The following is a 27,172-nucleotide window of genomic DNA, read 5'->3' on the forward strand; positions in this document are numbered from 1 at the left end:
ATGTTTACATATAATTTGAGGGCCAAATTGAAGATTTATCGAAAGTTGAGGAACCATGTTAAATAAATTAAAAATTTAGGGACGAAATCATATATTAAGTTAAATTTCAGGTATTATATTGAATAAATTAAAAATTTAACGACGTAACATATGAAAGAATCCACTCATCACGCCGGCCCACACCCAGAGGGCTCGAAACCCGACCCGAATCCGACTCCATCGTGAGCCCGTCGGGTTACCTTCTCCGTGGAGAAGCAAATGCTATGTCTCTCTCTCTCTCTCTCTACACCCTTTCGAGTGCTGAAATCGCCCAAATCCCCGTCGCCGGCGAATCACATCGGCGCGCCCGCCGGCCTCCGTCGATGGCTTGACCCATGGATCCGACGCCGACCGCGCCGCCTCTGCCCCCGGTCTCCGGCCTATCGCGCGCCGTGATCTCCTTCCTCGACGGCGAGCTCCGCGAGCGGGGAGCTTTGTCGCTGGCGAGCGGCCTCGCTGCGGACCTCGAGACGCAGTGCCGCGATCTGGACCGGAGCTTGGTGCAAGTGAGGTCGAGGCTCGAAGTGCATCTCGCGGCTTACAGTTCGTTCTCCGATCGCGTTCACGGCTCCCTCAGTGGCATCACTGCCAAGTTCGCCGAGCTCCTCTCGCTGGTCGCCGCGTTCGATCCTCTGTCAGGTTCGGCTTTCTGTCGAAATGAGATGGACGTAAAGTTTTATTATTTCTGCTGTGTATCGTATGTCGCATTAATCTGCGACTGGAAGGAGTCGCTGCATCGCTGCATTTTGTGAAGTGTAATCGAGGCGGTGATTCTGATGAAGTTGATAAGTTGCTTTTGAATTTGCGATTTCAAGTCTTCAAGAATTTTCGCTGGTCGTATAAAAAGCACTATCTACATCGAATGGTTGGAATTGTCTTGAGTCCTTTGTTCTGGCCAATTGTGTGTAGATGGAGGAGGAGGGAAGAGAATACTGGGAGAAGAGTTGCCAGCACTGGCTAAGGAGGTGGCAAGGGTGGAGACGGTGCGAGCGTATGCCGGTGAGTCTTTTCGATTTTCTTGAGATATTTGGGTGCATTCAATGAGTTTCAAGATTTCTCCATTAAATTTCAATCCCTTCATTGATGATGGTGCAAGAAAACACGGATAACCTTATCAGGGATTTGTTATTGTAAGTTCTATGTAGCCAAAGAAGGCCGAGTTGTAGAAGTCTTAGCGGTGGTGGTGGTTGTTGTTGTTGTTGTTGTGACATGAATGCTTTAGTACTTTCATTAGACAGATATAAGAATCTGAATTGGGCTATGTGCCATTGACAATGACAACCAAATCCAACAGTTCATATGAGTTTATATTCGGAAGCATATGTTAAATAAATAAATCATCAAGATGAATCAGAGGTTGTTGAGTAAGATCTGTGTTCGTATTTGTTTGTTGATGTGGGATTTTCCGAATCAACATTGCTTTGAATTCAGCCTCAAATCTAGGACTAGAATGGAGCCTTATCCATGGTTATCAGTCAAGCTTCAATGCCAACAACGACTGTTTAATTTTGCCCTGTTGATAATGAGCTGAGTTTCTCATCTACTATTTGACAGTCAAAAACTAAAAAGATGATGAATGTTCTCTGAAAAGTTTTGAGGCCTGTTTTGTTGCAAAAAAGGTCTTGACATGTGTTTCAGACCAATAGTGGGTCTCCATGTATTTTGCTGCTACAATAGAGTAATATGTCACCTTTGCATGACAGTATGGTTTTTGCGCTCTCACGAAATATCAATACTAACCTGGTTTGCTGGCATCATCATGGAATCCCTTAATTCATCAGGGCTTGCTCCTAAGGACCATTGCTGACATGAAATACTGATGTTAGCCTTTTAAAGATTGACTGTACAGTCCTCTTCAGTCTCATAATTAATGTTCTATCCGGAAGTCACTTATTGCTAGTGGACTTCAGGAGCCACACGACATGGGAAAAAAAATGGGATGAAATGCATTAAAACTTCTGTAAGGCATCAATCTTTTAAGTCCTAAAACTTTTTGAAATTACACAACCATGGATATCCAGTGGTTTCTCTCTTGGAAAATGACACGTGGCATTTTCAAAGGTATGCCACATGTGATATTCCCACTAGAAAAGTTGCCAAAAATACTTGATTAAACCATTTTTAAAATGTGTGATGGCTAAATGATTGATTGAAAGTTTTAGGACTTATATATACTTTGTATAATGGTTTTAGGATTTCTAGCGCACTTTTACCAAGTAAAATGGATTGGAAACATTTGTTTCTATCAAACTTTGTTTTGCCAAGAGCTATGCAGGTAGTCTTTAGAGCTGAGATGTACCATTTGTTAAGCAGATCATAGTTTTTTGCTGGCACTGCTGAACATTCTTCCAAGGAAAGGTCCATCTGTGGGCCTTCATGTCCAGAATCTACAAAGAGAGAGATAGTGGGAGACTGAGAGAATCTTTGTCCTTTCTGTATGGTTTTCCTGCACTTTGAACTTTTCTTCTTGGAGATGGCGGAGGGTGGGTCATTTGGGTGTGGATAAATTTGAGAAATAATAGATTGCTGCACTGATGCATGTACTTATTTTCCCCAGCTTACCAGTTTTACAATGGTGTTTCCATTTCATAAGAGCATGTCTTTTTCTTCTATTTCTTTGTTGGGCTCTTTACGGCTGGCCTTTCTATGGTCAAACAGGTGACCCTCTGTATTAGTTGGCCGGTGCATTTTATGTTATGCCAAACAAAGCAGTCCTCTCTTGATGTATCTCTAGTGGTAACACTCACGTATGCTTTTTGTGTTTCATCTTCCAGAGACAGCATTAAAGCTGGACAGTTTGATCGGTGATGTTGAGGAAGCTGTTTCTTCGACTTTGAAAAGAAAGCATTCATTTGCACAAAGTTCTGAAGTGAGAACCAATCTCGATATAGATATTTAATGGTGTCAGATTCATACAGAAATTATGTGTATTCCCTCTATTCGAAAATCCTATTCCAGCTCCTATAAAGTTGAATTTATCACATGAAAGTAAGTGAAATAGGTAAAATCTTGTCATTGCAGGAAGTGCGCATGCATGCTATAAGAACACTCAACGAAATAGAAGATGTTATAACTCAAGTCTCAAAGCTACGCCCTCGATGGACACATCTTGTGTGTGCAGTTGATCACAGAATCGATCGGGCTCTGGCCATTTTGAGACCGCAGGCCATTGCAGATCACCGGGCCTTCCTCTCTTCACTTGGATGGCCACCACCTCTTTCCACTTCGACTTCTGCAAATCCAGATGCAGGGAGATTACCAGCGGTCCCAAATCCTCTATTAACGATGCAAGGGGATCTCAAGCGCCAATACTGTGAAAATTTTCTCTCCTTATGCCACCTTCAGGAGTTGCAGAGAAGAAGAAGATCTCGCCAACTTGAAGGAAGTAATCGGGAAATCGCTCTCCATCAACCACTTTGGGCAATTGAGGAGCTTGTAAATCCTGTATCACTTGCATCCGAACGTCATTTTTCGAAGTGGATTGATAAACCAGAATTTGTTTTTGCTCTTGTTTATAAGATAACAAGGGATTATGTGGATTCTATGGATGACTTGTTGCAACCGCTGGTTGACAAAGCAATGCTAGCAGGGTACAGCTGCAGAGAAGAATGGATTGCCTCGATGGTTTCTGCCTTGTCCACATACTTGGCGAAAGAGATATTCCCCCTCTATGCCAGCCAACTGGAAGAAGAGAGCGTTAATGGTGTTAGATCGAAAGCGAGAACATCATGGCTTCATCTCATTGACTTGATGATTTCTTTCGATAAACAAATAAGATCCCTCATAGCTAATTCTGGGATCTCATTCTCTCTTATGGATGAAAGCAACGTGCAGAAGCTTTCCTCTTTATCTGTCTTCTGTGATCGACCTGATTGGGTTGAGTTATGGGCAGAAATTGAGCTCAGCGACACGCTGGACAAGTTGAAAGCTGATGTTGATAATGAGAGAAATTGGACAAAGAAAGTTCAGGGAGCTGTTCTTATGTCTGGTCCAGAAGATTACAAGTCGCCCCTTGTTTCAGATTTCTTTCTTCGACGATTATCATCTGTTGTGGATCGCTCACGGTCACTACCCGACGTTCCTCTCAGGTCTAAGTTTCTCAAGTTAGTTGGTGCACCTATAATACAGAAGTTTTTGGATTGCTTGCTTGTCAGGTGCCAAGAAGCTGAAGGACTGACTGCATTGACAGATGACAGTGCCCTTGTTAAAGTAGCCAATTCTGTTAATGCTGCGCGCTATGTTGAATCTGTTTTGAGAGAATGGTGTGAAGATGTCTTTTTTATCGAGATGGGGTTGGGGGAAGGTGATGAACCTGGAAAGTCGCAAGCAGAAGAGGCTGATTTTGATGGAACGGTGTATGGACCAGGAAGTGGTGTTTTCGACAAGGAGATTAGGAAGTTGAAAGAATTTGGAGTCGAATGGGTTGAGAAGATATCGGTTGTTGTCTTGAGGGGTTTCGATGTTAGCTCTAGAGATTACATTAGAAACAGGAAACAGTGGCAGGAAAAGTCTGAAGAAGGTTCAACAGTGTCTAGGACTTTGGTCGATGCCCTCGATCATTTGCAGGGTAAAATGTCAGTAATAGAGGACAGCTTAAACGGGATGGACTTTGTCACGGTGTGGAGGAAAGTGGCTGAAGGGGTGGATCAGTCTATTTCAAATGGTCTTCTACTGAGTAACATGAAATTTTACAACGGAGGTGTGGAGAGGCTAAGTAGCGACATGGAAGTCTTGTTCGGGGTATTTCGCACTTGGTGTCTACGCCCTGAAGGCTTTTTTCCGAGAGTATGTGAAGGTTTGAAGTTGCTCAGGATGGGAGAGAAACAACTGAAAGATATCCTAGCAGGAGGACTGGAAAGGTTTAGGGAGGAAGGCATTAGTCATTTGAGAGTCTTCGAGGCAGAAAAGATTGCGAAGAACCGGGTCTTCACGAGCTGAAGTTTCTGAAGCACAATCTCTCATCAACCCATAGCATTAGAGAAAGAGACCAGGACAGTGTATTTAGGCAAACGACACACACTCTTGTATCATATTCTTTGAATTCACTCATTGTTTTCTCGAAGAAGTTCAATAAAAAACTGCTCGGCAACGTGCTCTTTCGTTTGAACTATGGAGGACTGACTGTGCATGAACAGGGCTAGCATACTTTGATGGGATTTGGCTTCTGCTCTCTCGTGACGTTTGATGTTATTTATGGTCCCACATTCTGTGCTTTGATGGGGAATTCGTTGATGCCCGAGAGCTTCCGAGGTTGGTACAAGATTCACCCCGGAAAAAAGCTGCAAAGTGAGAGATTAGGCTATGACTTCATTGTGATTAGCTTCAATGATCGGTTGACCCTGTCATTTTCTTTAACTTTGATAACGTGAATGCTGATTTCTTCCCCGAATTATGAAGGGCGAACCTTCATCGTCAAATTTCGGTGCTCGGCTCTACTGTCGCAACGCAAGAGGCCCCTGAAACGTCGTGGTCTGGACAGCAGGGCCACGTCTTTTCTCACACGAATTTCTTTGGGCCCGGCCTGTCCATGTCAACCAACACAGGGCGCAGGGGGCCTGACGTGTCGGGGGCAACGCACCCCTCGGAGCGCCGCCACGTGGCGGGTCAATCATGTGACCTTAGCCGCGACAGGTCCCCGAGAATTTCGGGGCGAGACGGGGGTGGTTCGGTAGATGAGGCCAAAACCTCCAATTATTGGGCTTTTTGCCCATAAAAAGCCTTTCCGTGTGTAGGTTTAGTCACTCGTCTGCTTTTCCCAGATGCATTGTCACATCCCCAATTTTTTCTTTTAATTTTCATCGGATTCAAAAAGTGCATAGAAAGATGCCCGGCCAAAATTCAAATGTGTCATAGCGATGCGGAACTATCTGTACTTTAAAATCGCCTTGATTGAGCCAATTGCGTTCTTGTTTTGTACCATCTTTGCTCAAATCTCTTTCTTTTCTCTATGCAGCACTAGGGACCGGCAAAACGGAAAGCGAAGTTTCATGTGTTGATTTCTGCCCCTGATCCCCAATCATCCGGATAATCGTGCTTTATATTCATGCAATCCATCCATGATGGACATATAGGGGCTAGTTCTTATGCAAAAGGGCATGGGAAAACCAACGTTGTCATTAACCCATTTTTTTTAAAGGGTTAATATCCTAAAAAATTCTAAACTGGTATATGTGTGATAAATTTACCTCAAATTAAATTTTTGATCATAAAAAACCCCAAACTTATACGCTTGTAACAAATTTACCTCAACTGACTAAAAAGAAAAACCCCTAAAACTAGTATATTTGTAACAAATTTATCCCAAACTAATTTATTCAACCATCAAAAATCTTAAACCGATGCATTTGCGATAAATATATCATCTGTTAAATTGGATTAATATCACAAAAATCATAAAAATTATATGATTATGATAAATGAGAGTAAAATCGCAAATTAGTATATCGGTCAACCGGCTACGTGTCATTCAACTTAATAATTTGATACTAAAATTTAACAGAAACTAACATAAAGTAAATTTATCACAAATATACCAGTTTTGGATAAATTTGTCAAATGTGTATCAATTTAGGATTTTTTAAAATTAGTTTACAGTAAATTTGTCATAAATGTGTTAATTTGAGATTTTTTATGATATTAATTATTTTTTAAAATGGGTTTGGTTCAATCATGATGGCTACAGGAGCTTCAAACATGAGCTCTTTGAAAGCCGCTACTTTAATAGCGACTCTTCTGACGATTTGTCAAAATATATGTAGCAGAGGTTTCCCTGTTTCAAATTGAAGTTTAGGAAAGATTCTCTTTTTTTCAGGTGTGCTGGTACACGAACTCGTTTGTCCTCATCCCAAGTCTTGCGAACCGTAATTACTATTCCAATATGTGCGGTCGTATTTGTGTGAAGAAAAAGGCCAACGATGGTACTGTGCAATAGAAGAAATGGCATTGGACAAGAACCAAAAGTTTATATAAAAGATTAACAGTAAAGCTAATGCAGAGACCGTGTCTTGACCCTAAATTAATGCGGACATGCAAACAAGGTATCTTTTTGGTAGCATGTAGACATCCAGACACAAATTAGATTGCCGAACTTAAGCTCACGAAATGACACGTATCCACGCACTGCAAATTATAAGGAGGTGACCTTTCATTAGATCATGCATTAGAGTGGCTTTCTTCAGGGCTTTTGTCCGATACCTGAATTGGCAAAATTTGGTGGACCCGTTTGCATGTCAAGATGGGAGACAAGTTGGGCCCTTCTCAGGTTTCTTACTAATACTCACCTGTTCCTGGTGTGATGTATTTTTCCAACTACCATCAGTCTCTCTCTCTCTCATCACTCCCTTTATAAGCTTCCCCCTTGCTGCCGTTTACACTTCCCCGGTTAGTATCTGAAGCATTTGTGAGAGGCTTGAGTGAAAGAAGAGAGTCGGGTCGGGGGGTTGATTAGCGATCGGTGATCATGTCCACGAGAAGATCAAGAACATCTCAGTTCACAGATGATGAGATCCATGATCTCATCTTCAAGTTACAGGCTATGCTTCCCCAGCTTGAGCAAAGGAGAAACGATGGAAAGGTATAGGACTATTAGGACTCTTTCTTCCTCTTCTTCTTCTTCTTCTTCTTGCTTTTTTCTCCCCTTGCCTTCTACTTCTAATTCCTTGTCAGTACCCCAGTTCAAATATGAAAATGACTTATGTCTTGAATTTTGCTGTAGCACCTATGTGTCAACGCAAGTTTGTCTTTTCCTTTTCCTTTGCTTCTGGTCAAAATTCGCAGCTCTGATTTTAGTGTAGATAGGTCAAAAAAAACACCTTGTTGACCAGAAAAAAGGGCCAAAAGGAAAAGGAACAAGAAAATGGAACCAAATAGAGAGGGAAAAAACCTATGGAAGAGGCAAAGGTCGTAATTCAGCCGCAATAATGCCGAGTGCAAGAAAGAGACTATAATGATGAGCAGCTTCAATGAAGCATTTAAGTATGATGTGAAACTGTGTGCTTTCCATGCAACTGTTCTTGGTTCTTGGTTTATATATACAATGATCATCAACTTTTGGCACGAAAAAATTTGTTTATTGTTTCCTCTTCTCTTTGGTATATAACATAAAAGGTTTTTTCTTTTTTCTTTTTTTCTTTTTTTTTTGGGTTTGGCCACAGGTAGCCCCATCAGAGGTTTTGAAGGAAACATGCAGTTACATTAGGAGCCTACACAGAGAGATGGATGAGCTGAGCGAAAGACTGACTACACTGTTGGATAATATGGAGATATCTAGTGTTGATGCACAACTTCTTCGAAATGTTCTTCTACAATAAAGCCTCCTTGTCTTGCTTCTCTCTCTCTCTCTCTCTCTCTCTCTCTCTCTCTCTCTCTCTATGTATGTTGGTTGGTTCGAAGACAACTCTTCGGAGAGAGATATTTTGTATCTTCTACCGCTAAACTTAAGTTTCTTCTTTCCCCAAACTTTCTGTCTGAAGTCCACTTATATCTGATTTCATATCACCCCCGCTCTCTCCACCCAAACATAAATAAATAAAGTAAGAGCAGAAAGAATGAAAGAAAAACTCAATCGTCTTTGTCGTTTATGTGTTTAGATGTCTTAACTGGTACTAATAGTCTAATAGTTGTGATATGAAAATCGAAGCTTTACCCCACATTTTTCCTTGAAAGATACAGTTAATGACCAGAAGCATCCTCTTGTGCGAATTGATAATTATAGCCGTCGGGTGATATAGTTTAATGAAATTTTAGGTAGTGAGAACACTAGCAGACAAAACAAAGAAGGCCAACAGAAGAGGCTTGTTGATTAAAGGACTAAATTAATCTGCAAAGCGGTCAACTCAAACTACAGCATCCGCCCCTTATGCCTTAACGTACGCAATGACAGCCATTGAGAGTGCTGTTCTTCCAGCTACAGAAGCCAAAACCAAGACCTCTCGCTCCAACCAAGCAAATTTACTCATCCATGAAATCACCAAAGAGAAGTAAATAGATAAGATTAGAATACGAACTCAGTATCTGTGAAGGTCGTCATGATAATCTCTACTAAAGGATGACATAACCATTTATTCCAATCAATGCCATTTCTCATAGGGTACTAACTACATCGCAAACTCACCTTTTCTGTAAATCGTATCTTATGCTGGATATCGCAATCATTAGTTTTGTGGGACAAAATCAGAATGATATTTTAGGCCTAGTGATGTAGCATGTAAATGCAAACAGTAAAAGTTGGTGGCACATCTACTAAGGAGACCCCAGGAATGGTTCTAGATCAGGTCATACCAAGTAGTCGAGAAAAGATACGCCATTAACTGAGTTCAAATGAAGATAATGTTCCCAAAGACAATTTCAACTAAAGTCTTTTGAGCAATTCTGGTCAAAAGGGAAAAAAGGAGTTACTAAAGATTTAATGGAATAAACTCGACAAATTACAGTGCAAAAAGCACGCAGATTGTACTAGAAATTCAGAGAGAGAGAGGGAGGGAGGGAGGGAGGGGAGCGTGGGGAATGTCTTCAGAGTGAGTACTTTGCACCCGTACATGTCTTTTGCATAGAGAGGGGTCTGCAGTAAACAAACGAATCCTCCCATGTTCTTCAGCTAAAAGTCACAACAAACTACTCAGCAATCACTCTGTATGGTACTAAGTCAATCAACCATGTTGAGATCCATGCACACTGCTTAACATGGTAAATCAGATTCCTAACCACAAACAGGCCTTAGTTAATTGTGGAACTCAGGAGACATCACCACAATTCAACTGCCCTCATCTCCCAAAAACGAGTGGACCAAACGGTACTTTCCCAATCAAAATTCTCAGCCTCTATTCTAATAATTGAAATATCTTTCCAGAGTACAAAAGTTCAGACCACAAATAAGGTGTAGGATCTCGAAACAAGATGACCCGGCACTTGAAGTCACATGAGTAATCAGCCAAACGTCAACAAAACTCAAGGTTCTCAAACTAAAGCAACAGCACTTTAAGCAAAATAAAAATAGAAGGACGAGGATGGGCAACAGATGATTCACTAAGCTCCACTCGTTCTAACAGAAAAGCCCCTAGTTTAATCCTCATCCTCTTCATCGCCATCGCCACCAGAAGCCTTCTTGGCAGCTGACTTAAGGTTCTTTCTCTTTACTCTTCCAGCTCGGCCACCACCGAATGGACTAGTCAGCGAGAAATCAATATGTTTCTGTGAATCAACCCTCACCATGAAGGACGGGATGTTCACCACTTGCCTACCAACCCTGCCAGCCCAAAACGAGATCCAACATCAAGAGACCAAAAGCGTAGTCAAAAGCATGATAGTAGGCTGAAACACTGTGACACGATAGGCATTAGTCTTTTCATTTCTTTGACAAAAAAAAAAAAAAACTACGGCATATACCACAAAAATAACACAAGCCAGATAATTCTCATCACAGTCATAGCTCTAGATGGGCATGCCCAATAACCACATCAACTGAGAGAAACACCATCACTTCAATCTAATTGACTAGTCAAAGCTACTAACATCATCATTTGACCAAATCAAAAGCACCTTGCAATGCATGCGATGTTAAATTGCTTAACCTAGTGGCATCAAAGGACATTCACAGGAAGCTTCAGAATTCTAGACTCTAGAGCTGCTAGTAAGCATTTTTTGTTCTCACCAGGCGATTGTTGCCATTAAGAGCAAGATCCAGGATCATGGTAAAGTCAAAACACAAGCTAAAACCAGTGATAGGAACATATCGGCATGAATTAGCATCACGATCAGTCAAATTATCCACGCATACAACATATAACAAAACACTAGCATCAAGATACGTCAAAACAGCTTTACCTGATATGCCTCTGCCTAATGAGCACCCTGGCATGGTGGATGGATTTGGCCATACCCGACTTGAAGACCAATGTCTGAAGGCGGCGCTCGAGGAAGTTCTCCACAGTCAAGGCCAAGACATAATCAAGCTTATTCTGGCTCTCGTCCAAAAGCCCATAGCGGTTCATCCTACGGAGAAGGGCCTCGCCTTCAAAGATCCGGCGAGGGTTCTTCTCGTCGAGGGTCAGAAGCATCCTGGCGTTGTTACGGATCCTACTCAGCACATACTGAACCCTCCACAACTCTCGCTTGCACCTCAACCCATACTCACCAACAAGTTTCAGCTCAGCATCCAGCCGCTCCTTCTCGTACGGACGGCGAGGCTTCTTGAACGTCTTCCCATCTGCACCAAATCAAAAACAGCAGCACCCACAAACCAAGCATCAGCCCACACTTCAATCATCAGTCAGCAGCAAAAGAAGACCTTGTGAATTCAAATCAGCACACCTAACCAAACACAGTTTATCTCGTCCCCACTCGTTCTTGAAATCAAACTCCGCTTAAAAAAACGAACTTTCTCACTGATCCGTCGACAAGCACAACGCCTCTGCTCAGCCGAAGAAACGCGCACTCCAGAAATCCGACACTCATGCCCAAAAAGCAAACAGAGCATGGCGTCACTCGATATGCCAAGACAGTTCCCCCATAAACCCTAGAAACACGCACGTCCTCACAGCGGAAGGAAGCTCAACCTCCGCCCCTCGAGACACCCGAGACCGCAGAATTCACGTCATTCCAATCGATTCTCAGCCCCCAGCAGATCCCGAGCATAAAGAGCGGTGATCACGCACAAGCGGGTCCATCCAAAGAACAATAACCGAACCCACGAGCGAAAGGAAGGGAGCAAGGAAGAGAGAGAGAGAGAGGAGGCTTACAGTTGCGGTAGAAAGAGACGTGAACCATGGCTCTGGCTCTGGCTCTGCTCCGACGGCGGCGCCTCCTCCGTCTGGTACCTTCGTCTGCCTCCGCGGAATGAAGGGGAAGGAAGGGGAGCTCTGGCAGAAACCCTAGTGGTAGTTATTGGCTCCGATTCTCGCTGGGCCTGCCTAGAAAAGGGCCTCCTCTCACAGCTGTTGGGCTCAGCCCATTTATTTCAAGCCCAAGCCCATCTTGGGCCGCCTCTTTCAAAGCTGGTCCGGGAGCTCGCTTGCCTCATCTGTCGATAATATGCGCGTGGGTGCGATCAATGCTTTGAAAAGGGACAATGCAACAAATAATCAACGTAGTCTCTAAATTTTAACCTAATATTTATTATGATCATTAAACTTTTAATTTATTCGATATGATTCCTGAACTTTTTATACCTATTTAATGTAGTGTTTAATGTAGAATTCAAGTTCGGCGACCACAATATTCTAGTGATTAAAGTGAATATGTACCAAAAATCCAAGAACTACATTGAATAAATTAAAAATTTTACGACCGCATTACATACTGAATCTAAGGACCAAAAATCTATGGACTATATTGAACAAATTAAAAATCCAAAGACCACATTCTCCATCAGACCAAAATTTATAAATCATTTGTGCCATCATCCCTTTTTGAAAACCGAACATTACCCTCATTTATCTTTAAACAAAGAACAGATATAGTCTTTATTAAGTACGTTTTATGAGCGCCCTAATTTGATAATTAACTCAATTAAATACCAATTCAGGAAATATAAAAGACAATCAAAAAATTCGGGCTGTGATCGAATAATGTGTCCCCACTCGATCGACGACGACAGATTCGAAATCAAACCAAACCACAGCAATTCCCAACCCCCCCCAAAAAAGATAAAAAAAAAGCTGTTTTCTTGCCGGGCCATCAAACCTAACGCTAAATGCAGGTTAAGGGGGTTGATGTCTTTATGAACTTTAGATGAACTAGGATATTAGATGAACTAGGATATCTGGCCGGACCACCGAACCTAACGCGAAATCTCCGTTAAGAAGGTAGATGTTTTCACGAACTTAGGGGAATACGGACATGAGTGATGAGTGCTCGCACCAATCCCCGCCCCTTCGGCTCTAGATCGACCTTTAGCTAATTTGGCTGTAAAGCCTCGTGATCCTATCGCCGCCACATAACAGCCATCTCTTGCGCCCCAAGGTACCCAAGATCGTAGACATATAGATCGGTGATGAGCTCGAAATCTTCCATGTTAGCACTGCAATTCTTGCTAGTTTTCTGCTGTCAGCACTGCACTTTTCTTTTTGAGTACCGCAACAAATGACCGCGCTGTGTAAACAAAGTTGCAAAGGTACACAAAAACAGCTCGACGAACATGTGATGTTGCTTGGCTAAGAATTACCATCGAGTTTAGAAATACAGCATCAAACATTTGATATCAATCTGTGCTGTGCATAAATATGAGCCTTAAGGGGAAAATTACGATAATTCTCGTTAAAACACTCGGCAATCCACAGAGAAGAGATTACAGAAAACGAAAACAAAAGGGATACTCTTACTCGCTACGATAGCCACTAAAAGACCACCTTACCCATGTCCTACTATAGCAGTAAAATTATACTAATGTATGCCAGGGGAAGCGCACTTCGCCACCTCAGTCCTCATCCTCCTCTTCTTCGTCTTCATCGTCTGAGCCATCACCGTTTTCCTACAAGTTTGGAAACAATTCAGGAAGAGTTCATGTGACCTTGTGATATGGTGCCATAAAGAACTTAACTATCCCATTCTCTTCAATTGTGGAACAGACAGAAATCTTAGATTAGGAAGGGATCCAATCTTCATACACAGAAATCATGCATCTGCATGATGTATTAATGGGAAACAGCCAAGGGACCAAGCTGGTTTTCACCTCAGACATGATTAAAGCGAGATACAATGCATCAGAAAGGCAGGTCTCAAGCATATTTAGTGAGATGAGGAACCACTTAGTTTCAACTTTCATGATTGAAATAAGGGATTATCCCATTTACAGAACAGGAAATGGCTTTTGGGATTTAGAAAACCTCACTTTGAACTCGCACACACGAACTAGTCGAGGAATTTTGAGAGATTCTGTGATTAATTGCCCATCAATAACAACTATATCATCACAGGTCATATTCCCCGGAAAAATTTCTCATTTAGAAGAAAATCAAGATACTAAAGACGCAGATTTACAAACAATCGGAAAAAGGTGTGGGACAGAGTGGAGAGGAGGGACAATATAACCAGAAATAAAAAGTATAATTATAGAGCAATGCCAGATATATCCATTGGGAATCTAATACAGGTTCATTTACCTCATCGTCATCGTCTTCACCATCAAAATCTTCCTCATCAGCATCCTGTGTCAGAGCATTCGCAAAGTACCAAACAACATGAGAGAAGGAATAACAGCTTCAAATTATAATTGGGAAAGAGACCAGCAGCAACATGAGTGAGGTCAAAAAAGAAAGGGGAAAAAAGAAAGTTACGTTGTTGAAATAAGTAAGCGGATTGGGCCACAAGTCCTCCTTGATGATCTCAGCTATCTGCAATAAGTCAAATCAGCTCCCATTATATAGATGTAACGCCTGAGTGAATTGGGAGTTGCCAACCCTGACAAAATAAAGCTTCCACATAAGCCAAAAGAAACTTACCTCATCACTTATGTCCTCCATTTCCTTCTGCTGACTATCAGTAAACCAATGAAAGAAGCTGCACACAGGATGGCAATTGCAGATAATTAGTAAGCAAAGGATGAAGTCATCCAGAGTAGGTCTTTCACTGAAAGAGAGGTCATTTCGTCATGAATTCAATGATTAAGAAATGCAAGGGCAAATAAGAAGAAAAATTAATACCGACACTAGTGCACTTCTATATCTCAGTTTTCATACCCCTATTTGGAGCAATGGCTTGGCCCAACTGTGGTCCAAGCTCACCAGGATTAAGATTTCTTGGGTTCGAGTCTTACCCTCTCCATCACACTCATAACAATATGTTTAAAAGAAAAATCTACTCTGAACCAGAGCAAACCAGACGAGAAGGCATGAACATAAAGCAACTTCCAAACTATTGTACTTGGGACGAGAATGCAAAACCAATTTAAAATGAAAGAATAATGAATATATTTGTCAAAACTAAAACCACTCGAATTTAGGAGGAAGATACATCCCGCACAGGGTTCATCTTGTAACTAAGAAATGTTCCAAGGAAAACAATGTAAAGAAACTGATCACTTTCATTCAAATAATTGATACATAGGAGTACAAGCCTTACCTTTCCTCAGTCATAGGACGCTTATTTCCTTTCTTTTCATGAGAGACGCCATTAGGCAACCCCTGTATATCAACAAGAACTACTGAGAAAAATCACAAATGTAAAAGAACACTCCAGAAAAAAGTACATGCATAAGTATGGATATCAAGACTTGCGAGCACCTACCATTCCCTCCTTCCACTTAATTGGGGTAGCGGTAATTTTTGTTCCTTCATCATGGAAGGTAAAAGTCTTCATAAGCTTGGCATCTTCAAAATAAGGATTGGAATTGAAGTTCTAAACAGACATTGAGAAAACAATTAGCTAAATCGTCAGAAAGAAAAACAGGATGCTCTTCCGAAGTAAAATAAAGAAGAAGAAGGCTGAGCAAACTCACAAAGGTTATAGAGTATCCCGATTTTACGTCCTTAAAATCCTCCACTTCAAGGGAGCTTAGATACTTGAATATCTATCAAGGGAAATGACAAAAATCAACTATGAAGTCAGCAGCGAAAAGAAACAAACAATGGTTGAGACCTCAATAATCAATACTCAATCTCGCTAGTCCTGAGGAAAATTGCATCTCAGAAGCTCATAAATTTCACTTCTGATTTTAAGTCTAGAAAGAATGCAAGACAAACCTTTTGGTCATCCTCAGTCAAAAGTTCACAGAGTGCAGGATGACTCAAAAACTGCAAACAAAAACGGGTAGGTCAAGATGAGACCCTTATACATGTAATGCCAACACCATATTGTAGCAACGACAAAGTTCAGGAGAGATTACTGACAGCGGTCAGCCAGAAATCAGGAATTGATTTTATGATCTCGCCCGCTTATCATAGACAGGCCTCCTTATCTCATTATACTTCTGCTCGACTTCCAAAACTTTGTCACTGGCCTCCTCGTTGATCTGCAAACGTTAACATGAAAACAGGTGAGAAAAAATGAATTAGTTCTGCTTAGACGGGTTCCTGTCGGACTGACAAACTGTCAAAGACTGGATCAAACGGCAGTAACAAACAACTTCCCAGAGACAACCCTGCTTCTGTGAGATAACCTAAAAATAAAGGTAACCACAGCATACATAACCCGAACGGATACAAAGGCGCAAAACCAGCCAACTAGATAACAAGCAGGCTATAATCCAAAATCTACAGATTGAATCAGAATCAGCCCAGCATAATCTAAAAGAAAAACAGAAAAAAGAAAAGCACACGGAAATCTCATATGTAGTCCTCGCAACTAGATTGCCTAATTAAAAAGAACAATTCTTTCTTTCCCACAAATAATTAAACAGAACTAAATTCTTTTCATCTCCGTCTATCCACACTAATCCAACCCTATAGAAAGAACCCCTGCAAGAACCCCCGACGAAAGATTCCAAATTTCTTCACATCCCAAGAAACCCGAAACTACCCAGATCAGACACGCAAGAACCGGAAGTAAAGGCGACATCTTTAGGGACGCATTGACCTTCTCGAGCTCGTCCTGGATCTCCTGCAGCTTCTCGATGGAGACGACGAGCTCCCCATCAATCTGCTCCGAGTTGTCCTCCGACCCTTTCTCCCCGACCTTCATCTTCTTCCCCTTGTCTGCAACCATCCTCGCCGAACCCAGAAACCCCCCCGCCTCCCTCTCTCTCTCTCTCTCTCTCTCTCTCTCTCCCCTCTGAAACGTCTGGAGAACTGAATTTGCTTCCGGCAGTGGCACACCGTTCTCACCTCTGCTGAGAGGAGACAGAAAGAGAGAGAGAAAGCCTTCAGTCAGGAGCAGTTTGTGTTAGGGTTTTTGGTGGGTTTATGTAACGAGGTTGAATTAATATTTTCTTTTCTTCTTTTTTTTCAACTTGCAGAGGAGGGTGATCCAAATTTTGATCGAGGAATAAAATGTAATTTACACGTGGACGGACGGATGTCCGACAACGCGGACGGAGGGATCTTGGAACTGAGTCGTGGAGTGGTCGGGGGTATTCTCGACATTTCGGCGGCGTGGCCCTAATCCGGTTGGTCGGTTGTAGATTTTTTAGGGGAAAGCGTCCTCACGTTAGTGAATCTACTCGGTCGGAGTTATCTCGGCTTTTAAAAAAAAAAAAAAATTATTATCATTATCTATAAGCAAAGGACAACTGCCACTAGCGAAATCTTTTAAGTGTCGGAAAAAATATTAAAGATTCAAAATGTCTTTATTTTCTTAAATAAAAACTTAAAATAAAGTTTGTATCGAATAAAAATTCAAAATAAACATTGTTTCAAGTAAAGATTTGAAATGAATATGCCAATCTCAAAAGACCTCACCAACTGATCAAGGGCTTACTATCATTTAATTCTTTTATTTTCTTTTATTTTTCAATTTTTTCTTTCTAAAAAATATACAATCTCGAAAAATAAATATAAAAAAAGCAAGAACTGAACTGAAATGAAAAAGGAAAAATCATTGGCCCTCTCGCTGATGGGGCATTGACCATGCCAAGCTAGGCGAGGTTGCTAGCGCCTTGTTGAGGACCATCAACTAAAGGTGATGGTCGCTAGTCCGAGCCCATCCGTGATAAGGCGATAGCCATAGGTCGGGGAGGGCAACCCTCCCTGCTTGTATTTGTTTTTTATGTTTAAGTTGTTATCTTTTCTTTTTCTTTTTTGAGTTTATTTTTCTACTTGGAAAGGAAAAAAATATGAGGGTAAAGGATAAATATGGCATTCACTAGTCGATGAGGTCGAGCCTTTTTTTTAAACGAATATTGCTACTTTAGACCCATATTTGAAATAAAATCAATTTTAGGTCCTTATTTTTAAAAAAAAAAAAAAAAAATAAGGCATTTCAGACACTTATTTGGAAAAATGATAGCACTTTCTACCATTATTTAAAGTATGATCTAGTTCAAGCCTTTATTTGAAAAAATGAAAACATTCAAATATTATTTAAAATTTTCCCTGAGTGTTGCACATGTTATGAAATTTTTTATTTAAATCATAACCATTACTTCCGACCAAAAAATGGCTAATAATACAAAGACCACAAAATTATGTATACTCTGACACACATACCTGAACTTGTTCTTAACAGAGACACTAAATTTCCCAATTGTGACATTAATACCTTATACTTTTTTTGGTATAACGAAAAAATCCAAATGAATACATGTGTACACACCAGGTGCAAGAAAAAGTTTGGAATATTTGTATCATGATGGATATAATTTAAATTTTTTTGTGACGTGAAAAAATGTGGACTTCCTAATTTATAACTATTGCTTTTGACCAAAAAAAAAAGAAAAAAAAAGAATCATGACTACTTTACATATCTCAAGGTACAAAAATTCAACCACTGGGGTTCGCCTCAGCGGCCACTCTTCCAACTTGGAAGGGGGAGGTTGGGGGTTCAAATCCCCACCTTCTCAGGGGAGTTTGGAGTGGGGACGATTTCATTTCAAGAGTGGGTTTCCGACTCCCACGCCCTGCAAGGAGGCAAAGGCAAAAGTCTGAGAGTGAGTGTTAGAGTTGGATTAGAGTAGGACCGACAAAAAAAAAAGGTACAAAAATTCGGGGTTGCAAGCTCATCACCATTACCCTGTCAAAATATTTGTAATGAAAAAGCCTCATCACATGAGGTACATCGCAATTATGCAACGTATGTGGGACCATTCAAAAGTTAATGAGAATCGAACTCATTACTTTGTGGATGACAAGTGACCTATTTATTATTACACAATCACCTCGGTGATGAAATGTATTGGTTGAGGTAAGTTCTTCATATGTAATACAAACTAGCGATTCTAGCATGTCATGCACAATTAGGCGATTTTGTTTGTGTTTCTGTTCAAAAAGTGTTCCAGAGAATGGATATAGAAAAAACTATTTCTATTATGGGAAACAATTTTTTACCAGAAATACGCATTTAGTAAACTTGTTCCGAGAATAAAAAATGAATAGAAACACGTTTGGTAAATTTGTATTTCTTTTTCTTTTAATTTTTTAATATTTTTATTTTTTTCTTCTTTTGGCCAGTCACCGGCCTCGGCCATGGCTTGGCCAGTGACAGACGTGGGCCGGCAGCCTCGCCTTGGCTGGGCGAGCTCAGGCTCGTTGAGCCTCGCCCCACGCCGGCGACGCTCGACCTCGCCGCCCTCGACGGCGATGGCCATGGCTAAGGCCAGCGATCGGCCAAAGAAAAAAAAGAAGAAAAGAAGAAGAAAAAATAACATTTTATTCTTTCAATTCTTCAAAAGTGTTTCGGAACCAAAAAAAAAATGTTCTTTATTTCTGTTCTAATTTTGTTCCCGAGCAAAATAATAGATTTTAAACAAAACACGAACAAAAGCGTTTTTGTTCTTTATTTGTTCTCGAGAACAAAAAAAACAGAAAATCTGTTCATGAACAACAAAAAGAAACACAAACATGCAAGCCCTTAGTAATTCATATTTTCGTATCATGTCGTAATTGTATCATTTTAAGTTGGGATTTGGCTCTCGACACATTTATTGTTTGTGTTGAATTTTACGAAGAATATCAACTTTCCGCATTTGCTCCCTTTCTATTTATAGTCAAATTTAAATGTAACTCGAACACCACACGGAAGCAGGGCAACTTTTCTTACTGATATTGGGTGTATAATCCTCCACCCACTTTGACTTTGTTGCGAATTATGTGCAAGTGAAATTTCCGCGAGTGTACGTCACATAACTAAAATAGGCTTATCCTTATATAAAGTCAATATGATTTTATAATGCTACTTAGATGATGGCTGAGTGGGAAACGAGTCACTTTTTCACGAGGTCACTAATTTGATTTATGTTGTGAACGGACATTTAGGATTTGCTTGTGCGGCGTTGCTAAATTGCGTTATATGGAGAGATTTCCTAACTGCTAATGCGTTGATGGCCTTGCTGGCATGTTGGCGAGCATAACAAAGTAACCATAACTAAAATCAAACACTTCAGATTTGATGGTGTAAACCGTTAGGATAATGCCTGCAAGAAATCTTTAGCATTGATCGATCCGCCCCAACCTTGTTACCGATATGCCTCTGTAATAATCACAGTGGATGGGTGAGGACTATCATGCCTTTGCGGGACTAATTAAAATTGGAAAATGCAAAAACATGTAAAAGACTACCTTTTGATAAGTGCAACGGAAATTGCAAAACTCGCCAGAAAAGTGTTCTTGAACTATTAAAAAGTGTACTCAAGTTTTAAAATTTATCAAATTTATATAGTTAATCATGTCAAATTTAACTAACGAAAAATTATAACGTAGTTTTTTTTCCCTCTCCTATGTTTTGTTAAGGTTAACTGAAGCTCCAAAAGAAGTCATTTTGATCATAATCTTAATCTTTACACAAATTTTAATTAACTTAGGTTAAAAAATCTCAATGAAGACGAACTAAAGAACCAAAAAAAAAAAAAGAAGCTCTAAAAGAAGTCATTTTGATCATAATCTTAATTTTTACACGAATTTTAATTAACTTACATTAAAAATCTCAATTTCTTTTCAAGAAGAAGACAAACTAAAAAACCGAAAAAAAAGGCAATTTAAAAAAACCACTGGAAGCGCCTCGTTTTCTTGTTATCAATGGTGCATTGATATGGGCCAGCGACCCTCACCCATCACAAGATCATCACACCTTGACTAAAATCGAGAGAGGGGCCCTCAACCAGACATGGGAGAGGGCCTTTGATTTTTGTCCAAATGCAAACCCTTGCCTATGGCGGGCGAACGTCGCCAATGCCCCATCGACAATGGGAGGGTGGTTATTGGTTAGGCCCTCTCATTACCAATAACCACCCTCCCATTGATATTTGTTTTTCTTTTTACAAATTCTTTCATATTAATTTTTTAATTTAATTTAACTAAAATCTAGGCTTTTGTTTAAAATTTAACTAAACTCTAGGGTTTTGTTTATCGAAACTAAAATTCAGGTTAAAAAATTGAGATTTTGAACAAAACGTGGATGCCACGTCACTTATCCCTTGTCTTTTTAAATTTTGAGAGCAAGACCAAACACTAAAAGGGGAACGAACGAAGGATGTGGAGAGTGGGATTTGAACCCACGCCCTTTCGGACCAGAACCTTAATCTGGCGCCTTAGACCAACTCGGCCATCTCCACCCTGTTGCGTGTTTTTTTCAGATAATTCTATATCAATATTCCTTATTTCGTACACATAAATCTTCGTCCAACCTTGTAGCAGCCTTCGCTTTCGTTTCATGAGACCTTCGCTGCGCCATCAATGGCTGACCCCTCTCCTCCATGCGAGAATCACTCTCCCCTCCGTCCCACACCAATCCCATCTCTCCACTTCAAGCCCGTTCCCTCACCTCTGTCAAGGCCTCTCTCGCTTCGCTCTCTCCGCATCGCCCAGACGCGGCGTCGCCACCGTCCCCGTCCCCGTCCGAGCACCCGGCGGACCCCCCTGGAGTTCCACGGTCCGGAACATCGATGTCGAAGAGGACCCTCTTCGGGTTATTTGCTTTTTCAGCGACGCCCAAAGGTTCAGGCGAAGTGGGTATCTCAGGGACCCTTACGTGTATGCTTCCCTGATCAAAGCCTGTAACAAGCTGTCCGCCACCCTGTTGGGAAAGTCGGTTCATTGCTGGGTTTTGAGGCGTGGCTTGGGTGACAATGTGAATGTGTCGAATAGCTTGATGCACTTGTACTTGAGCTCGAGGAGGTTCGCGGGTTACGCTCGTGCGCTGTTCGATGGAATTCCTGAGAGAACTGTCGTCACGGTGAACTGCATGATTTCCGGGCTTATGAAGAATGGGGATTTCGCTGCTGGTTTGAGTTTGTTCAGACGAGTTCTGGGTTGTTCTTTTGGGGCGGTTTTGAGGCCAAATCATGTCACTTTGGTGACTGTGATAGGCGGCTGTGTTGAATTCGGGCAATTTAAAGTGGGGAAGGTCTCTCATGCATATTGTTGGAAGGTGGGATTGGTTGTGATGATCGAGGTATCTAATGCTCTCATGGATTTGTATGCAAAATCAGGGTTTATGGATGATGCGGACATGATATTTAGTACTGTGACGTGCAAGGATCTTGTTTCGTGGAATACTATGCTTGCAGGGTATGCTAGGGATCATAACTTCACTAAAGCTCGGGCTTTGTTCAAAGAGATGAGAGCCCAAAACATGCTGTGTGACAAAGTGTCCTTGATTAGCATGCTCGTGGCCTGTGCTAATAGTAGGAATTGTTATACAGGGAGGGCAATACATGCTTTTATAAAAACGAGGGGAGTGGAGGTGTCAGGTGCTCTTGGGGCCGCACTAATTAGCATGTATTCGAAATCTGGATTGATAGACTGTGGTAAAAATGTCTTTGATGAATTATCGCATCATGATCTCGCATCTCTGAATTCCATGATTCATGCTTATGTAGAATGTGGACGAAGTCTCGAGGCAATTAGTTTCATCCATGCTATTCGTTCTAGTAAACTAAAACCAGATGAAATGACAATGCTAGGTCTTGTCTCTGCTTGCCGAAATTCTGGAGAGATGTGTCACAGTATTGACGTGGAATCCTTTTTCAATCAGAACGATCATCTCCACGGAAGTATTGTACTGCAAAATGCGTTGATAGATATGTTTGCAAAGTGCGGCTGCATGCCAAAAGCTAAATCTGTTCTCCGGAATATGGTCAAAAGGGATATTGTCTCGTGGACATCTATTATATCGGGTCATGCCATCAATGGTGAAGGAAAGGAAGCTCTTGCTGCGTTTCAGCAAATGGTTGCTGAGAATGTAGTGCCAAACTCTGTTACATTCATCACAGTTTTGTCAGCATGTGCCCATTCTGGCTTGGTTGACGAAGGTCGAAGGTTGTACGAAACTATGCGTCACGAGTACCATATTGAACCCGAGATCGAGCACTGTGGATGTATGGTCGACATGTTTGCACGAGCAGGTCTGTTGGAGGAGGCATACAAGTTTGTGACCAACATGCCTGTAGAGTGTAATGCTGTTATTTGGAGAACTTTAATAAATGGGTGCAGAGCTTATGGTGATTTTGATTTTGGGGTAGACTTGGTAATTAGGCTTATGGATAGAAAGGCAAAGAAGGATGCTGAGGATCATGTTGCTTTGTCTAATATTTTTGCTGAAGCAGGGAGATGGAATGATGTTCTCAAGGAAAGAGGCTCAATGGCTGCACGAAAAGCTCATAAAACGCCAGGGAAAAGCTTGGTACCGAGTTCAACATAGGTGTACAAATGATGAGCAGAGGTGGTCACGGTGAAGTAGTAGAAGGGTTGGTGCTAGTGATTCAGTATGCTTATCGAGATCAACAGTGAGCGCTACCAACTTTCTACGAGCAGCTTACATACATTGTGTTCGATGTGCAAGAGCTTTTCCAGACGCAGGAACGACCAATGCACTTGCTCGGGATGAGGACTTTTGAATGCTTTCAAAAGTTCCAGCCGGAAAGTGAAGATGTTGGGTAACGAATTTCAACGGGCGACCCCATAATCCGCGGTTAGCTTGCTTGAACCAGCGCAAAGAGTGACATTCCATGGGAGGAGGAAACGCCATCAAATGCATATCGAAGAGTCGATTATGTTCCCCTATCTTAGCTCAGGGAGACAAAATGATAAGTCGCACCAGATTACAGAGGATTTGTATATTTGCGACTCGAGCAAACATCACCGTTGAATATCTGACATTTTGCAGCACTATCTCAGTTTCTCGCTGATTAATGTGTTGAATATTGCTATAAGTGAGCAGAATTTGGTGTGATTGTGACACGAAAATAGGAGCAAAGGCCGCTCTCTCTATGCTTGAATCTTTGTAATGATGGATTCCCGAGTAGAAGGAGATAATGCCTTTCTTGATTTCTTGATGATTGCAAGTACCACTTTAATCTCTTGAAAAGGAAAGTGATGCAGTGAAGGCAACTAATGCGCAGAACTCGACTCCTGGATTTGAACTCTGTTAAGAAGTGATGAATGATAACTTTGGACACGCGAGGCCTATGATTTTTGCTGAAAAGAAAATTATACGTCTTCACATATTTAAACAATCGGGTGGGGAATAGTAAATGAGATGATGTTGTCGTTCTTGAGGACCTTTTTTTCTCGGGGTTTACAACTTTTCAGCATCATTGTTCTTTTAGATCCAATGAAGCGAATGAGATTCAATTACAAATGGGCTTTGATAACCAAGACTATATAAAATGAATACGACCCACTTCGCATCGAGTCAAGATGGCCGAGTTGGTCTAAGGCGCCAGTTTCAGGTACTGGTCCGAAAGGGCATGGGTTCGAATCCCATTCTTGACAACCCTCTTTTGTCCCCTCACTCTTTTCTTTTTAATAATTATTACTTAATAATAAAATTGTAATTATAATGATAAATGCAGCTTTCTCGGTAAAATTAAGCGGAGCGATGAACATTTGGCAACAAAAGGTGATATGAAGAGCTCACTTCTTTTTTAATAATAAAATTGTAATTATACCCCTCTCTCTTTTTTTTTTAATAATAAAGTTGTAATTATAATGATAAATGCAGCTTTCTCAGTAAAATTAAGCGGAGCGATGAACATTTGGCAACAAAAGGTGATATGAAGAGCTCACTTTAAGTCCTTTTGACCCTTTTTAGTTTCTTCTTGCCTTCGTTATGGTTTGCCGTCTTTTCTCGTCTAGAATGATCTCCTCATCAATATAAGCACGTTAAGTAGCAACGACACCGATACTGACACTCTTTTTTTTCCGTCTCTCTTTTCTTTTTTAATAATAAAAATTGTAATTATAATGACAAATGCAGCTTTCTCAGTAAAATTAAGCGGAGCAATGAACATTTGGCAACAAAAGGTGATATGAAGAGCTCACTTCTTTTTAATAATAAAATTGTAATTATACCCCTCTCTTTTTTTTTTTTTAATAATAAAGTTGTAATTATAATGATAAATGCAGCTTTCTCAGTAAAATTAAGTTCTTTTTTAATAATAAAATTGAAATTATAATGATAAATGCAGCTTTCTCGGTAAAATTAAGCGGAGCGATGAACATTTGGCAACAAAATGTGATATGAAGAGCTCACTTCTTTTTTAATAATAAAATTGTAATTATACCCCTCTCTCTCTCTTTTTTAATAATAAAGTTGTAATTATAATGATAAATGCAGCTTTCTTAGTAAAATTAAGTGGAGCGATGAACATTTGGCAACAAAAGGTGATATGAAGAGCTCACTTTAAGTCCTTTTGACCCTTTTTAGTTTCTTCTTGCCGTCGTTATGGTTTGCCGTCTTTTCTCGTCTAGAATGATCTCCTCATCAATATAAGCACGTTAAGTAGCAACGACACCGATCTTGACACTCTTTTTTTCCGTCTCTCTTTTCTTTTTTAATAATAAAAATTGTAATTATAATGACAAATGCAGCTTTCTCAGTAAAATTAAGCGAGCAATGAACATTTGGCAACAAAAGGTGATATGAAGAGCTCACTTTAATTCCTTTTGACCCTTTTTAGTTTCTTATTGCCATCGTTACGGTTTGATGTCTTTTCTCATCTAAAATAATTTCCTTCCTCATCAATATAAGCACGCTAAGTAGTACTGACACTGACACTAATATGCTGACACTCTTTTTTTCCCTCTTTTCTTTTTTAATAAAAAAATTGTAATAATAATAATAAATGCAGCTTTCTCAGTAAAATTAAGCAAAGCGATGAACATTTGGCAACAAAAGGTGATATGAAGAGCTCATTTTAATTCCTTTTGACTCTTTTTAGTTTCTTCTTGCCATCATTACGGTTTGCTGTCTTTTCTCATTTAGAATTATCTCCTTCCTCGTCAATATAAGCATGCTAAGTAGCACCAACACTGACGTGCGACGTAACACGATACAACACGCTAACACTCCTTCCTTTTTCCCTCTCTCTTTTCTTTTTTAATAATAAAAATTGTAATTATAAGTAAAATTAAGCGGAGTGATGAACATTGGGCAACAAAAGGTGATATGAAGAGCTCACTTTATTTCCTTTTGACCCTTATTAGTTTCTTCTTGCCATCGTTACGGTTTGCTGTCTTTTCTCGTCTAAAATGATCTCCTTCCTCATCAATATAAGCACGCTAAGTAGCATCGACACTACACATGCGACACGACACGCCGATACGTCATTTCTTAAAAAACAAAGAATTCCAATACGTTAGGACACGTTAGATATTAAATATATATTTTTATATATACATAATAAATTTTCATATTTATGTTTATTTCAATCAAATTAATTTGATTCAAATTCATAAATAAATAAATAAGCCTATAATGAATTTACATTAAAAATATTAATCCACCATTTATTAATATCAGTCGTTGTTTTAATTTGACAAATTCAACTCCAATAATCCATAAAACTTGAAGAAAAAACAAGTAATTCACATTCTGGACTCGCGTGTTAGATATGTTGGAAGAGGAGAAAAAAAAAACTTAAGGAATGAATTGTATATCACATGAAATGAGAGTCAAACGAGAAGAGAATACTCCTTTTTTTTCCCTCTCTCTTTTCTTTTTTAATAATAAAAATTGTAATTATAAGTAAAATTAAGCGGAGCAATGAACATTTGGCAACAAAAGGTGATATGAAGAGCTCACTTTATTTTCTTTTGACCCTTTTTAGTTTCTTCTTGCCATCGTTACGGTTTGCTATCTTTTCTTGTCTAAAATGATCTCCTTCCTCATCAATATAAGCACGCTAAGTAGCATTGACACTAACATGCGACACGAAAAGCCGACATGTCATTTCTAAAAAAAAAAAGAATTCCAACACGTTGGGACACGTTGGATATTAAATATATTTTTTTATATATACATAATAAATTGTCATTTTTATGTTTATTTCAATCAAATTAATTTGATTCAAATTCATAAATAAATAAATAAGCCTATAATGAATTTACACTAAAAACATTAATCGACCATTTATTAATATCGGTCGCTGTTTTAATTTGACAAATTCAACTCAATCCCAATAATTCATAAAACTTGAAAGAAAAAACAAGTAATTCACATTCTAGATCGCGTGTTAGATATGTTGGAAGAGGAAAAAAAAAACTTAAGGAATGAATTGTATATCATATGAAATAAGAGTCAAAAGAGAAGAGAATACTAGGTTTTTCTTATT

The 27,172-nt window shown here is 40.1% G+C and overlaps 4 protein-coding genes, 1 long non-coding RNA gene and 2 other non-coding genes across 7 annotated transcripts; 4 read left to right on the forward strand and 3 right to left on the reverse strand.

Moving 5' to 3' along the window:
• The first annotated feature begins 259 nt into the window (after positions 1–259).
• On the forward strand, positions 260–5,149 carry LOC104425971 (RINT1-like protein MAG2). The gene is made up of 4 exons (XM_010038861.3): positions 260–678; positions 949–1,038; positions 2,814–2,908; positions 3,061–5,149. Exons 1-4 carry the CDS (start codon positions 375–377, stop codon positions 4,975–4,977), a joined length of 2,406 nt encoding a protein of 801 aa, XP_010037163.2. The 5' UTR covers positions 260–374; the 3' UTR covers positions 4,978–5,149.
• A 2,227-nt stretch (positions 5,150–7,376) lies between these two features.
• LOC108956082 lies at positions 7,377–8,501 on the forward strand. The gene is made up of 2 exons (XR_001982178.2): positions 7,377–7,612; positions 8,193–8,501. It is a non-coding gene; the product is annotated as an uncharacterized LOC108956082 (long non-coding RNA).
• A 1,332-nt stretch (positions 8,502–9,833) lies between these two features.
• LOC104425972 (40S ribosomal protein S9-2) lies at positions 9,834–11,928 on the reverse strand. The gene is made up of 3 exons (XM_010038862.2): positions 11,775–11,928; positions 10,861–11,242; positions 9,834–10,282 (listed from the first exon to the last, which is right to left on the reverse strand). The coding sequence occupies exons 1-3, from the start codon at positions 11,800–11,802 to the stop codon at positions 10,099–10,101; spliced, it is 594 nt and encodes a 197-aa protein (XP_010037164.1). The 5' UTR covers positions 11,803–11,928; the 3' UTR covers positions 9,834–10,098.
• Positions 11,929–13,162: 1,234 nt separating this feature from the next.
• On the reverse strand, positions 13,163–16,863 carry LOC104425973 (NAP1-related protein 1). Its single transcript, XM_010038863.3, is given in 11 exon segments — positions 13,163–13,504; positions 14,136–14,180; positions 14,310–14,366; positions 14,475–14,532; positions 15,094–15,155; positions 15,259–15,369; positions 15,470–15,541; positions 15,714–15,764; positions 15,861–15,901; positions 15,904–15,982; positions 16,546–16,863. Coding segments are annotated over 11 exon segments (759 nt in total). The 5' UTR covers positions 16,675–16,863; the 3' UTR covers positions 13,163–13,450.
• A 4,228-nt stretch (positions 16,864–21,091) lies between these two features.
• On the reverse strand, positions 21,092–21,172 carry TRNAL-AAG. Its single transcript has one exon. It is a non-coding gene; the product is annotated as a tRNA-Leu (tRNA).
• Positions 21,173–21,270: 98 nt separating this feature from the next.
• On the forward strand, positions 21,271–23,259 carry LOC104427711 (pentatricopeptide repeat-containing protein DOT4, chloroplastic-like). Its single transcript, XM_010040759.2, has one exon. The coding sequence runs from the start codon at positions 21,271–21,273 to the stop codon at positions 23,257–23,259; it is 1,989 nt and encodes a 662-aa protein (XP_010039061.2).
• Positions 23,260–24,251: 992 nt separating this feature from the next.
• Positions 24,252–24,332, forward strand: TRNAL-CAG. The gene has a single exon. It is a non-coding gene; the product is annotated as a tRNA-Leu (tRNA).
• The last annotated feature ends 2,840 nt before the right edge of the window (positions 24,333–27,172 follow it).

The sequence above is a fragment of the Eucalyptus grandis genome, chromosome 7 (genome assembly GCF_016545825.1).
Source record: "Eucalyptus grandis isolate ANBG69807.140 chromosome 7, ASM1654582v1, whole genome shotgun sequence".
Taxonomy (NCBI): Eukaryota; Viridiplantae; Streptophyta; class Magnoliopsida; order Myrtales; family Myrtaceae; genus Eucalyptus; species Eucalyptus grandis.